General features: G+C 39.8%; 1 protein-coding gene across 1 annotated transcript in view; it reads left to right on the top strand.

Annotated features, from left to right (window-relative positions):
• Positions 1-12750, top strand: part of UMPS (uridine monophosphate synthetase) — a 54327-nt gene that overhangs the window by 32503 nt on the left and 9074 nt on the right. The window contains exons 4-5 of the mRNA XM_065876186.1: positions 35-210; positions 1770-1884. Of these exons, the coding sequence (XP_065732258.1) occupies positions 35-210; positions 1770-1884 (291 nt within the window). The remainder of the gene's footprint in view (positions 1-34; positions 211-1769; positions 1885-12750) is intronic.

Raw genomic sequence — 12750 nt, 5'->3', positions numbered from 1 at the left:
AAATTGACAGATATCTTTTTTCCCCTTTTCATAGGTGGTATCTTTAAAATAGCTTCTTGGGCAGATCTAGTAAACGCTCATGTGGTTCCAGGCTCAGGAGTTGTGAAAGGCCTGGGAGAAGTAGGCCTGCCCCTGCACCGGGCGTGCTTACTCATTGCAGAAATGAGCTCTGCTGGCTCCTTGGCCACTGGGAGCTATACTGAAGCAGCGGTAAGTGACAGAGGAGAGAGATTGGGGCAAATAGAAGGCCAGGGCTGTGACACTAGATGTTACAAGGGAAGAAAATACCTTAATTTGGGGTCTATGGAATTGCTGTCAAAAACAAAAAAATCACCTGCTGTTTGTGTGACAGTATATTAATACTAGTTGGCTAGAATATCCTGATGGTTAATAGCATTTTATATCTTGTAGTGTACACCAAAGAAATTTGAACTGTACTCTAAGAGAGGAACATTGAAACACGGATATTGGGTCAAATAAACATATGTCTGTATTTACCTGGTCTTTAAGATAGAGGAGTTTTTTCCCTTTCACCATGAATTGAAATTGAATAGCTTTTTCCCAGATACGCAGTTTCTTGGAATCTCCCGAGTCACACACAGATGCATATTCTCATGACAGCAGCCCACATGAAGCAGCTTACCTTTTCAGTCTTTGATATTGATTGGCATTGTATGGGAGAGCTCTTAACTAGAGTCCAGACACATTGTTTCCTTTAGTAGCTCCCCATTATTAAAAATCCTTATAACACCATACATGTTAGTGCCCAGCTCCAACCCCCTGCATGCCAGAAAAAATGAGAGATGGATAATCATCTAGTTATAAAGCTCCTCTTTACAGTCTCCTCTGGGCAAGGTTCATAGTTGGATAATCACCTAGAAAGATGGACGGATTATCTTTGCAGATATTTTAAAGACTATTACTTTTTAAAGTAACAGGAATTTTAAATAAAATTTTAATTTTTACATGGGAATTTATGTTTCATATTTCAAAGCCTGTGGAACTGTGAAGAATTCATATGGCCCTAGGGCCAGGTTTTAACAGCACCCCTGAATTGACCATAAATGTCTATAATTTCCCAACTCTCATAGCAGAGGGTCCATGAGTCAGTGCTAATATTTGGCATTCTGGATCTGGCTCAAGGACAGTACATTGATTTTTGGTTGGTGGTAGTACTTAGTGGCAAGAATGGAACAGTCTGGGCCTCAGGGAAGAGCCAAATTAGAAAGTCAGGCAGACCTTCTAGGGAGGCTTCTATGAATGTGAGGTAATGGTAGAGAAATTGTGGAGACAAGTTATTGGCAAATGTTAAAGAAGAGGGAAAACTGTAGAGGTAAGATTTCTTTAGCTAGCTCTTAACAACATAGTGGTTTTTTATGTGGTGGCTGTCCTTGAATATCTATGTAGATAGGCAGTAAGTCAGTGTGGTTTTATACCATTATAAATGTATTCTAGAGTACTACTTAATATCCTTTTTGGAAGTAGGTAGGTCCCCAAGCATTATTACAAATAAGTAACGATGCAGCATCTAGAGTTTAGATGCACATAAGATTTTTAGTGTTTTCAGTGTTTGGTTATAGGAGAAGGGGACAGAAGGTGTTATTTCAGGGTGGTCTTAATGGAGCAAGTGTGTAGATTCATATTTAAGATTACCCGTTTTAGATGTAATTAGTTTAATATGAAATGAGGAAATGCATCTATGAAATAAAGTTTCTTACATTCTGTGTGGTTAAGTGCTTTCTTGTAATCTTTTATTACATTCCATTTAGGTGAGAATGGCTGAAGAGCATTCTGAATTTGTGGTTGGTTTTATTTCTGGCTCCCGAGTAAGCATGAAACCAGAATTTCTTCACTTGACTCCAGGAGTTCAGTTAGAAGCAGGAGGTAAGTCTATTCATTGGTAATGGTTTTTCCCAAATTCTTCTTTACCCAAGTCAGCAAGGACAAAATAAAACTTAGATATGCAAAATAGCTTGCAGTCTAATTTTAGGATGAAAATCTAGAAAGCTACTTTTTGTTGAAAAATGCCCAGAAACTGATAATTTTAATTGTTCCCAACTGATGTTCCAAATATGCTGCCAAAAAAGGTGTTCTGTGCTCAAGGAGGAATGCTCTAGGTTAAACAAAACCAGACATTTGTTTAGGACTTTGCAGAGCCTTTGATGTGCTAATGTTTATTGTGGCTCTTCAGTGTGGAGATACATGGTTCTGTCATGTCATCCAAACTTACCTTGAACACGTTAACACTTTTAGCAGTCTGAGAAATGCAGTTGCAGTGGCTAAAAGAAAAAGAGCAAACTTTCTCAATGATAGTCTCTAGTCAGTGAAGGAGTAATCTAGGTTATTAAATGTCCTTTTGGGGTTCAAAGTTGTTTTGTTTTTTTACTTTTAAAAAAGTAATATAGTAATTGAAATATAGTTGATTTACAATGTGTTCATTTCTGCTGTGTAGAAAAGTGATTAAGTTATACATATATATACATTTTTTAAGTATTCTTTTCCATTATGGTTTATCACAGAATACTAAATATAGTTCCCTGTGATATACAGTAGGCCCTTGTTGTTTATCCACTCTACATATAATAGATTGCATCTGCTAACCCCAAACTCCCACTCCATCCCTCTCCCACCCCACCTCCCACTTGGCAACCACAAGTCTGTTCTCTGTGTCAGTGAGTCTGTTTCTGTTTCATGGATATGTTCATTTGTGTCATATTTTAGATTCCACATATAAGTGGTATCACAGGGTATTTGTCGTTCTTTTTCTGACTTACTACACATAGTATGATAATGCCTAGGCCTATCCATGGTGCTGCAGATGGCATTTTGTTTTTTTTTATGGCTGAGTAGTATTCGTGTGTGTGTGTGTGTGTGTGTGTGTGTGTGACTTCTTTATCCATTCATCTGTTGATGGCCATTAAGGGTGTTTCCATGTCTTGGCTATTGTGAACAGTGCCTCTGTGAACACAGGGGTGCATGTATCTTTTTGAATTATAGCTTTGTCCACATATGGACAAATCCAGCTTTGTCCGCTGGATCATATGGCAACTCTATTTTTAGTTTTCTGAGGAACCTCCTTACTGTTCTCCATAATGGCTGCCCCAATGTACATTCCCACCAACAGTGTAGTTAGGTTCCCTTTTGTCCACACCCTCTCCAGCCTTGTTATTTATAGACTTCTTAATGATGGCTATTCTGACATGTGTGAGGTGGTACCTCATTGTAGGTTTGATTTGCATTTCTCTAATAATTAGTGATATTGAACGTCTTTTTATGTGCTTGTTGGCCATCTGTATGTCTTCTTTGGAGAAATGTCTATTTAGGTCTCCTGCCCATTTTTTTTAAATTAATTAATTTATTTATTTATGGCTGTGTTGGGTCTTTGTTTCTGCACGAGGGCCTTCTCCAGCCGTGGCAAGCGGGGGCCACTCTTCATCGCGGTGTGCGGGCCTCTCACTATCGCAGCCTCTCATTGCGGAGCACAGGTTCCAGAAGCGCAGGCTCAGTAATTGTGGCTTACGGGCCCAGTTGCTCCGTGGCATGTGGGATCTTCCCAGACCAGGGCTCAAACCCGTGTCCCCTGCATTGGCAGGCAGATTCTCAACCACTGCCCCACCAGGGAAGCCCCCTCCCACCCATTTTTTGATTGGGTTGGTTTTTTTTATTGTTGTTGAGTTGCATGAGCTGTTTGTATATTTTCTGAAATCAAGCCCTTATCAGTCACATTGTTTGCAAATATTTTCTCCCATTCTGTAGTTTGTCTTTTCGTTTTGTTTATGGTCTCCTTTGCTGTGCAAAAGCTTGTAAGTTTGATTAGGTCCCATTTGTTTATTTTTGCTTTTATTCTATTGCCTTGGGACTGACCTAAGAAAACATTAGTATGGTTTATGTCAGAGAATGTTTTGCCTATGTTCTCTTCTAGGAGTTTTATGGTGTCATGTCTTTTATTTAAGTCTTTAAGCCATATTGAGTTTATTTTTGTGCATGGTGTGAGGGTATGTTCTAACTTCATTGATTTACATGTGGCTGTCCAGCATTCTCAACACCACTTGCTGCAGAGATTGTCTTTTCTCCATTGTATATTCTCGTCTCCTTTGTCAAGATTGACCATAGGTATGTAGGTTTATTTCTGGGCTCTCTATTTCTGTTCCATTGATACATGTCTGTTTTCATGCCAGTTCCACACTGTTTTGATTACTGTAGCTTTGTAGTATTGTCCGAAGTCTGGGAGGTTTATGCCTCCTGCTTTGTTCTTTTTCCTCAGGATTGCTTTGGCAATTCTGGGTCTTTTTTGGTTCCATATAAGTTTTAGGATTACTTGTTCTAGTTCTGTGAAAAATGTCATGGGTAATTTGATAGGGATCACATTAAATCTGTAGATTGCTTTGGGTAGTATGGCCATTTTAATGATATTCTTCTAATCCAAGAGCCTGGGATATCTTTCCATTTCTTTAAATCATCTTCAGTTTCCTTTATTAATGGTTTATAGTTCTCAGCATATAAATCTTTCACCTCCTTGGTCAGCTTTATTCCTAAGGTTTTTTTTTTTTTTGTATGATTTTAAAAGGTATTGTTTTTTTACATTCCCTTTCTGATATTGTGTTTTTAGTGTAAAAAAATGCAACCCATTTCTGTATGTTAATCTTGTATCCTGCTACCTTGCTGAATTTATCAGTTCTTTAGGGTTTTCTATATACAGTATCATGTCATCTGCATAGAATGACAGTTTTACGTCTTCCCTTACAATTTGGATACCTTTTGTTTCTTTTTCTTGTCTGAATTCCAATACTATGTTGAATAGAAGTCATGACAGTAGGCAACCTTGTTCCAGATTTTAGCAGGAAGGATTTCAGCTTTTCACTGTTGAGTATTATATTGGCTGTGGGTTTGTCATAAATAGCTTTTATTATGTTATGTTACCACCTTGGTAAGAGTTTTTATCATGAATGGATGTTGAATTTTATCAAATGCTTTTTCTGTATCTATTTAGATGATCATGTGATTTTTGTCTTTTCTTTGTTAATGTGATGAATCACATTAATTGATTTGCATTTGTTGAACCATACTTGTGATCCTGGGGTGAATCCAACTTGGTTGTGGTGCATGATCTTTTTTATGTGTTGTTGGATTTGGGTTGCTAATATTTTATTTGGTTTTGCTAGTAGTTTTTTGCATCTGTATTCATCAAAGATATTGGCCTGTAATTTTTTTTTTGGTGGTATATTTGTCTGGTTTTGGTATCAGGGTGATGGTGGCTTCATAGAATGTCTTTGAGAGTGTTCCCTCCTTTTCAGTCTTTTGGAAGATTTTGAGAAGGATTTGTATAAGTTCTTCGTTATATGTTTGGTAGAATTTGCCTGTGAAGCCACCTGGTCCTGAACTTTTGTTTGTAAGGAGTTTTTTGGTTTTGTTTTTTTTATAGATTCTATTTCACTTCTAGTGATTGGTCTGTTCAGATTATTTATTTCTTCTTGATTCAGTTTTGGTGGGCTGTATGTTTCTAGAAAAACTTGTCCATTTCTTCTAGGTTGGCAAATTTGTTGGCATGTACTTGTTCATAATATTCTCTTACAGTGTTTTGTATTTCTGCAGTATTGTTTATTTCTCCTTTTTTCTTATTTTGTTTATTTAGGTTCTCTCTCTTTTCTTCTTGATGAGCCTGGCCAAAGGTTTGTCAATTTTGTTTACACTGTCAAAGAACAAGCTCTTGATTTTATTGATTTTATCTGGTTTTTTTTAACATTTTACATTTTTTTGTCTCTGATGTTTATTATTTCCTTCCTTTTGCTGACTTTAGGTTTTGTTTGTTCTTTTTCTAATTCTTTTAGGTGGTAGATTAGGTTGCTTGAGATTTTTCTAGTTTTTTGAGGAAGGCTTGTATCGCTATGAAGTTCCCTCTAACAGCTGCTTTTGTGGCATCCCACAGATAATGTACAGTTGTGTTTTCATTGTCATCTGTCTCAAGATATTTTTTAAATTTCCTCTTTGATTTCATCATTGACCCATTGGTTTTTTACTAGCATGTTGTTTAGACTCCATGTAATTGTTTTCTTTTTCTATGGTTGATTTCTAGTTTCATGCTGTTGTGGTCAGGAAAGATGCCTGAAATAATTTCTATCCTCTTAAATTTGTTGAGGCTTGCTTTGTGCTCTAGTATGTGGCCAGTCCTAGAGAATGTTCCATGTTCACTTGAAAAGAATGTATATTCTGGGTTTTTTGGATGTAATGTTCTAAGAATATCAATTAAGTCTAACTGTTCTGTTTTATCATTTAGGATCTCTGATGCCTTATTGATTTTCTGTCTAGGAAGATATGTCCATTGATGTGAGTGGGGTGTTAAGGTCTCCTACTGTTATGGTATTCCAGTCAGTTTCTCCCTTTATGTATGTTAATATTTGTTTTATGTATTTAGGCACTCCTATATTAGGTACATATATGTTGATGAGAGTAATATCCTCTTCTTGTATTGATCCTTTTATCATTATATAGTGTCCTTCTTTATCTTTGTTTATGGTTTTATGGCCTTTGTTTTAAAGTCTATTATTTTGTCTGATACAAGTATTGCGATCCCTGCTTCTTATCATTTCCGTTTGCATGAAATCTTTTTCTATCCCCTCACTTTCAATCTGTGTGTCCTTTGCCCTAAAATGGGTCTCTTATAGGCAGCATATTGTAGGCTTTTGTTTTTTTATCCAGTCTGCCACTCTGTGTCTTTTGAATGGGGCATTTAGTCCATTGATGTTTAAGGTAATTCTCGATAGATGTGTATTTTTTGCCATTTTAAATCTTTTTTTCCAGTTAATTCTGTATTTCCTCTTCTTCCCCTTATGCTTGTGTTCTCTTCTTTTTGGTTTTTGTGAATCTATTGTGGTTTTGACTTGTGGTTACCCTGTTTTTCAAGTATGTTAAACCCCTTCATATATCTACGTGCTTTAGACTGGTAGTCATATAGGCTCAAATACATTCTAAAAAAAGAAGAATCTACATTTTCTTAACTCTCCTCCTCAACATTTTATGATTTTGATGTCCTCTTTTACATCTTCATGTTTATCCTTTTGCTGTTCACTGTGGTCATCATCACTTTCACACACAAAAAATTTATTTTTTTCCTTTTTAATCTATATAGTGGCTTATGTAAGTGATTTACTTTTTGGTTGTAATTTTCTCTTTGATATAGCTTCTTGTTTTTCTATTTAGAGAAGAAGACCTTTCAGTATTTCTTTTATGATAGGTTTAGTATTGCTGTATTTTTAGTTTTTGCTTGTCTAAGAAATTCTCTCTCCTTCTATTCTAAATGATAGATTGAATATATTTTGCCACTCCCTTCTGGCCTGCAACGTTTCTGTAGAGAAATCAGCTGATAGCCTTATGGGGGTTTCCTTGTAATGAGTTGTTTTTCTCTTGCTGCCTTTAGATCCTCTCTTTAACTTTTGCCATTTTAATTAAAATATGTCTTGGTGTAGGTCTGTTTGTTTGTTTGGGTTCATCTTGTTGGAACCCTCTGTGCTTCCTGTACCTGGATGTGTTTCCTTCTTTAGGTTTGGGAAGTTTTCAGACATAATTTCTTCAAATACATTTTTGATCCCTTTTCCTGCCGGTGAGGGGACTCCCTGGGGTACGGGAGTCTTTCCTCCTTCACAGCTCCCTCCCAGGGGTACAGGTCCTGTCCAGATTCCTTTCTATTTTTTTTTTCTTTTGTCCTACCTGGTTATTTGGAGATTCTTTTTGTCCTTTCAGAAGTCTGAGGTCTTCTGTGAGCATTCAGTAGGAGTCTGTTCCACACATAGATGTATTTTTTGATGTATTTGTGGGAGGAGGTGAGCTTCCCGTTCTTCTTCTCTGCCATCTTGATTGCTCTGCTTTGTTTTTTTGTTTTTTTTGTGTAAATTTATTTATTTTTGGCTGTGTTGGGTCTTCGTTTCTGTGCGAGGGCTTTCTCCAGTTGCGGCAAGCGGGGGCTGCTCTTCATCGCGGTGCACGGGCCCACTATCGTGGCCTCTCCTTGCGGAGCACAGGCTCCAGACGCACAGGCTCAGTAGTTGTGGCTCACGGGCCCAGTCGCTCTGGGGCATGTGGGATCCTCCCAGACCAGGGCTCGAACCTGTGTCCCCTGCATCAGCAGGCAGACTCTCAACCACTGCACCACCAGGTAAAGCCCTCTGCTTTGGTTTTGAATGGGGAAAAAATGGTGACCTGGAAACATTTTTCCTGAATTGGTTATTGTACAAGAAATCTTGCTTATCACAGGAATGGGAGTTTATTCTATCCCCCTTTCCACCTCTTTCCTTAAGTTTGGAACTGTGAACATCTGGTTCTCAGCAAAACAACTTGAGATGAAAACAACTCTGCTTCATAGAGTATGGAGAATGTTTTGTGTATGTATGTGCTGCTGTGGTACATTTCCATGTCTAGAGTTACCTTTTTACAACTCCATAGTGTATCCTAGTTACACTTGGGCTGGAATATGTTTAATCATTCCCCTGTTGATGCATTTGGACTTTTTACAAACTAAACATCCTTGAGGATGAGAGCTCTTTCTGAAGAATGCATATCCTCTAGCACAGTACCCCTGTGCACCATAAAGGTTCTGTAAATACTTATACAGATGTTGAAGGGATGGATAATACGCTGTATAGGAGCACATGTAAGAGTTGGTGTTTCTGTGAGTGGAATGATAACACTGAGAACATAATGACTGAGACTATAGATTTGGTAAACGTTGTTTTTCTTAAAACCCTGAAATACTAGAACTGTTGGATACCTATCAACCTTGAAGGAGCTAGTTATTTTATATAAATAATATAACCACACTTATAAAGAAAGATACTACCTTTTTGGGGTTTTGATTTTTAAACAAAAAACATTATAGAAGGTTAACCAAAGAAAAGTAGATGTTCCCCTGGGGTTAGGGAGGATTGGAGGTCTCTGTTCCATTTCTCAAGTTTCACATTACAGGTTTTATATACTACAGAGTAGGCCTCAGCAGAATGACTTGCCTATCTAAGGCTTTATGATAGATGCCTTAGTATTCTACAATTTTTAAACTCTACATTTGTGCTAAACGTTATATGAATCAGGTAGATTTGTATTCCTAGCCCTTCCAGTATCTTTGGACGAGTCACTTCCCTTCTTTAGGTCTCGTTTTCTTGATCTGTAAAATGTGGGTAGTAACACTGTTGAACCTCATAGGGTTGCTGAGAGGCTTTTTAATGAGATAATGTATATAAAGCAACTTAGCACAATGTCTTGGGACACAATAAGCACTCTTTGCTTGGCAACTGTTAATGTTCATTGGAAGCCTCCACAATCTTTGACTAGATAAGTACAGTTAGGATCTAGGCTTTTAGGGATTTTTAAAGCATCTTGGATTTGAAAGATAATAAGAAGCCATTTATAGGAGGCTTCTGGATCTAGGCTTTTAGTGATTTTTAAAGCATCTTGGATTTGAAAGATAATAAGAAGCCATTTATAGGAGGCTTCTGGAACAGCAGAATTTAAAAAGAAGGAAAAAATGGGGTTCTGGTTCAAGATGGCAACGTAGGAAGATCCTGAACTGACCTCCTCCCACGGACAAACTGAGTCTATAGCTATGTGTGGAACAATTTCCTTGGAAAGGCTGGCTGAGCACGGACTACACATCAGGCAAACGAGAAGAAAACCACGTTGAAGTGTGTAGGAGAGGCTGGGATGCAACCTCACTGCTAACCCCACCCCTGGTATGGAGACCCAGAATCAGGGTGTAACTCAAAACCCAGAGCTTCTCCCTGAGGAGTGAAGGGTTTGAACTACACATCAGGCATCATAACTTTTAAGACCTGTACCTGAAAGATGAGCCCCCCAAGACATCTAGCTTTGAAAATCAATGGGGCTTATGTCCACAAGACCCACAAGACAGTAGTGATCTGAGTGAAATGGCTCTTAAAAGGCTTGCAAGCTCAGACTCACCTGCCCCAGGGTCCAGCTCAGAGGGAGCCTGTGCTCACACTTTAATATTAGCAAATGAGCCTTTTTTTTACTTAAAGAGTTGGCCTGAGGGGTAGGCATATACTGTAACACACATCTCCAAGAGCTTGCTGGAACACCCTCTAGGGACAGAGACTGGGGGGCACAATCCTCACACTCTCCCTCTGTTTTGGCTGGCAGCAGCATCTCTTTCTTTTTAACTTTTTCCCACAGGTGCCATCTTTACACTCCCCCTCAGCTTTGCTACAGCCATTGGGCACATCTTCGCACTTTCCCTTTCCTCATCTCCTGGAAGGGAGCTTTTACACGTGGCTGGTGCCCTGATCTTTGTAGCTGCTGCCCAGGGAACACCCCTTGATTGCTTGGCCCTAAAGGCCAGGGGGAGCTTATGTTCCTGTGTCCAGTGGGACTAACAATTGAAGAGACAGTTCCTGGCAGGCTACCACCCCCAGGGCACTGCACAGACAGACAGCACACTGCAACACACCCCATCTTTCTGTGAAAGAGGCCTGTTTGCCTGTCCAGGAGCTTTGGCCTGAGGCTTCTCTTTTGGCAACCACCTGGGGCCTACAGAGATGTTTTCAGGGAACATAAGCTGATAGACACCATCTTTGCACTCTCCTTCTGCCTCACTACAGCTACTGTCTCCCAGAGAAGAATTTAGATACTCATCTGCAGGCAGCAGAACTTAGGACTGTATGTGTTTGCATACTTCAAAAGCTATTGCCAGGGTTGGACGCAGATGGTGGAGTAGAAAGACTTGAGCTTACCTCCTCTCACAAAAACACCAAAACCACAACTAACTGCTAAACAACCCCTGGCAAAAAAAGACTTGAACCTACCAAAAAAGATGTTCTACACCCAAAGATAAAGAAGCCAAAACAAGACAGCAGGAGGGGCACTTTTACCATATAATCAAATCCCTTACCTGCCGGGTGGGTGACCCACGAACTGGAAAATAATTATATCACAGAGGTTCTCCCACAGGAGAGTTCTGAGCCCCACATCAGGCTCCCCAGCCTGGGGGGTCTAGCATCAGGAGAAGGAGGCCCCAGAGCATTTGGCTTTGAAGGCCAGTGGGGCTTGAGTGCAGCAGCTCCACAGGACTGGGGGGAAACAGAGACTCCACTCTTGGAGGGCACACACAGGGTTTCACATGCACTTGGACCCAGAGGAAAGCAGTGACTCCATAGAAGCCTGGGCCAGACCTCCCTGCAGATCTTGGAGGGTCTCCTGGGGAGGTGAGGGTTGGCTGTGGCTCCCTGTAGGGTAGGTACACTGGTGGCAGAGGCCCCAGGAAATACTCATCAGCATGAGCTTTCCCTGAGGTCACCATTTTGGTGAGGCCTGGCCCTACCCAACAGCCTGCAGGCTCCAGTGCTGGGACACCTCAGGCCAGACAACAAACAGGGTGGAGACACAGTTCCACCCAAAGTCCTGACCCCACAGCTGCCTGTAAATATAGCCCTTGAGATGGCCCTGCCCACCAGAGACAAGACCCAGCTCCATCCACCAGTGAGCAGGCACCAGTCCCTCCCATGAGGAAACCTGCACTAGCCCCTGGACCAACCTCACCCACCATGGGGAAGACACCAGAAGCAAAAACTACAATCCTGCAGCATGAGGAATGGAGACCACAAACACAGAAAATTAGACAAAATGAGATGGCAGAGATGAAGGAACAAGACAAAACCCCAGAAGAACTAAGTGAAGTGGAGATTGGCAGTCTACCTGAAAAAGAATTCAAAGTAATGATAGTAAAGATGATCCAAGATCTTGGAAAAAGAATGGAGGCACAGACTGATATAAGAAATGCTTAATAAAGAGCTAGGGGACTTCCCTGGTGGTCCAGTGGTTAAGATTCCATGCTTCCACTGCAGGGAGCATGGGTTTGATCCCTGGTTGGGAAACTAAGATCCTCACATGCTGCACAGTGCAGCCAAAAAACACCCTATAGAAGCTTCAGAGAACAAACAGATGAACAATACAATAGCTGAAATGAACAATACACTAGAAGGAATCAATAGCAGAATAAATAGGGCAGTAGGACAAATAAGCGAGCTGGAAAACAGACTGATGGAAATCATTACTGCAGAACTGATACAGAAAGAAAAATGAGAGCACTATTTACAATAGCCAAGACATGGAAGCAACCTAAATGTCCATCAACAGAGGAATGCATAAAGAAGATGTGGTACATATATACAATGGAATATTACTCAGCCATAAAAAGGAACGAAATTGGGTCATTTGTCTCTACAAATGTGAATGGACCTAGAGTGTCATACAGAGTGAAGTAAATCAGAAAGAGAAAAACAAATATCAACACGTATATGTGGAATCTAGAAAAATGGTATCCATGACCTCGTTTACAGAGCAGAAATAGAGACACAGACGCAGAGAACAAATGTATGGATACCAAGGAGGAAAGCAGTGGGGTGTGAGGAATTGGGATCAACACATATACACTATTGATACTATGTATAAAATAGACAACTGATGGGAATGTACTGTATAGCACAGGGAACTCAACTTAATGCACTGTGGTGTCCTAAATGGGAAGGAAATCTAAAAGGGAGGTGATATATGCATATGTATGGCTGATTCATTTTGCTGTGCAGTAGAAGCTAACAGAACAGTGTAAAGCAACTATACTCCAATAAAAATTAATAAAAAAACAAAAAAAGAAAAATGAAATGAGGACAGAGACCTTTGGGACAACATTAAATGCACCAACATTCACATTATAGGGGTCCCAGAAGGAGAAGAGAGAGAGAAAGGGCCTTA

This window comes from Phocoena phocoena, chromosome 4 (assembly GCF_963924675.1).
Source record: "Phocoena phocoena chromosome 4, mPhoPho1.1, whole genome shotgun sequence".
Classification (NCBI taxonomy): domain Eukaryota; kingdom Metazoa; phylum Chordata; class Mammalia; order Artiodactyla; family Phocoenidae; genus Phocoena; species Phocoena phocoena.
Note: the sequence above shows the minus strand (reverse complement) of the source record. Positions and strands in the feature narration are given on the sequence as shown.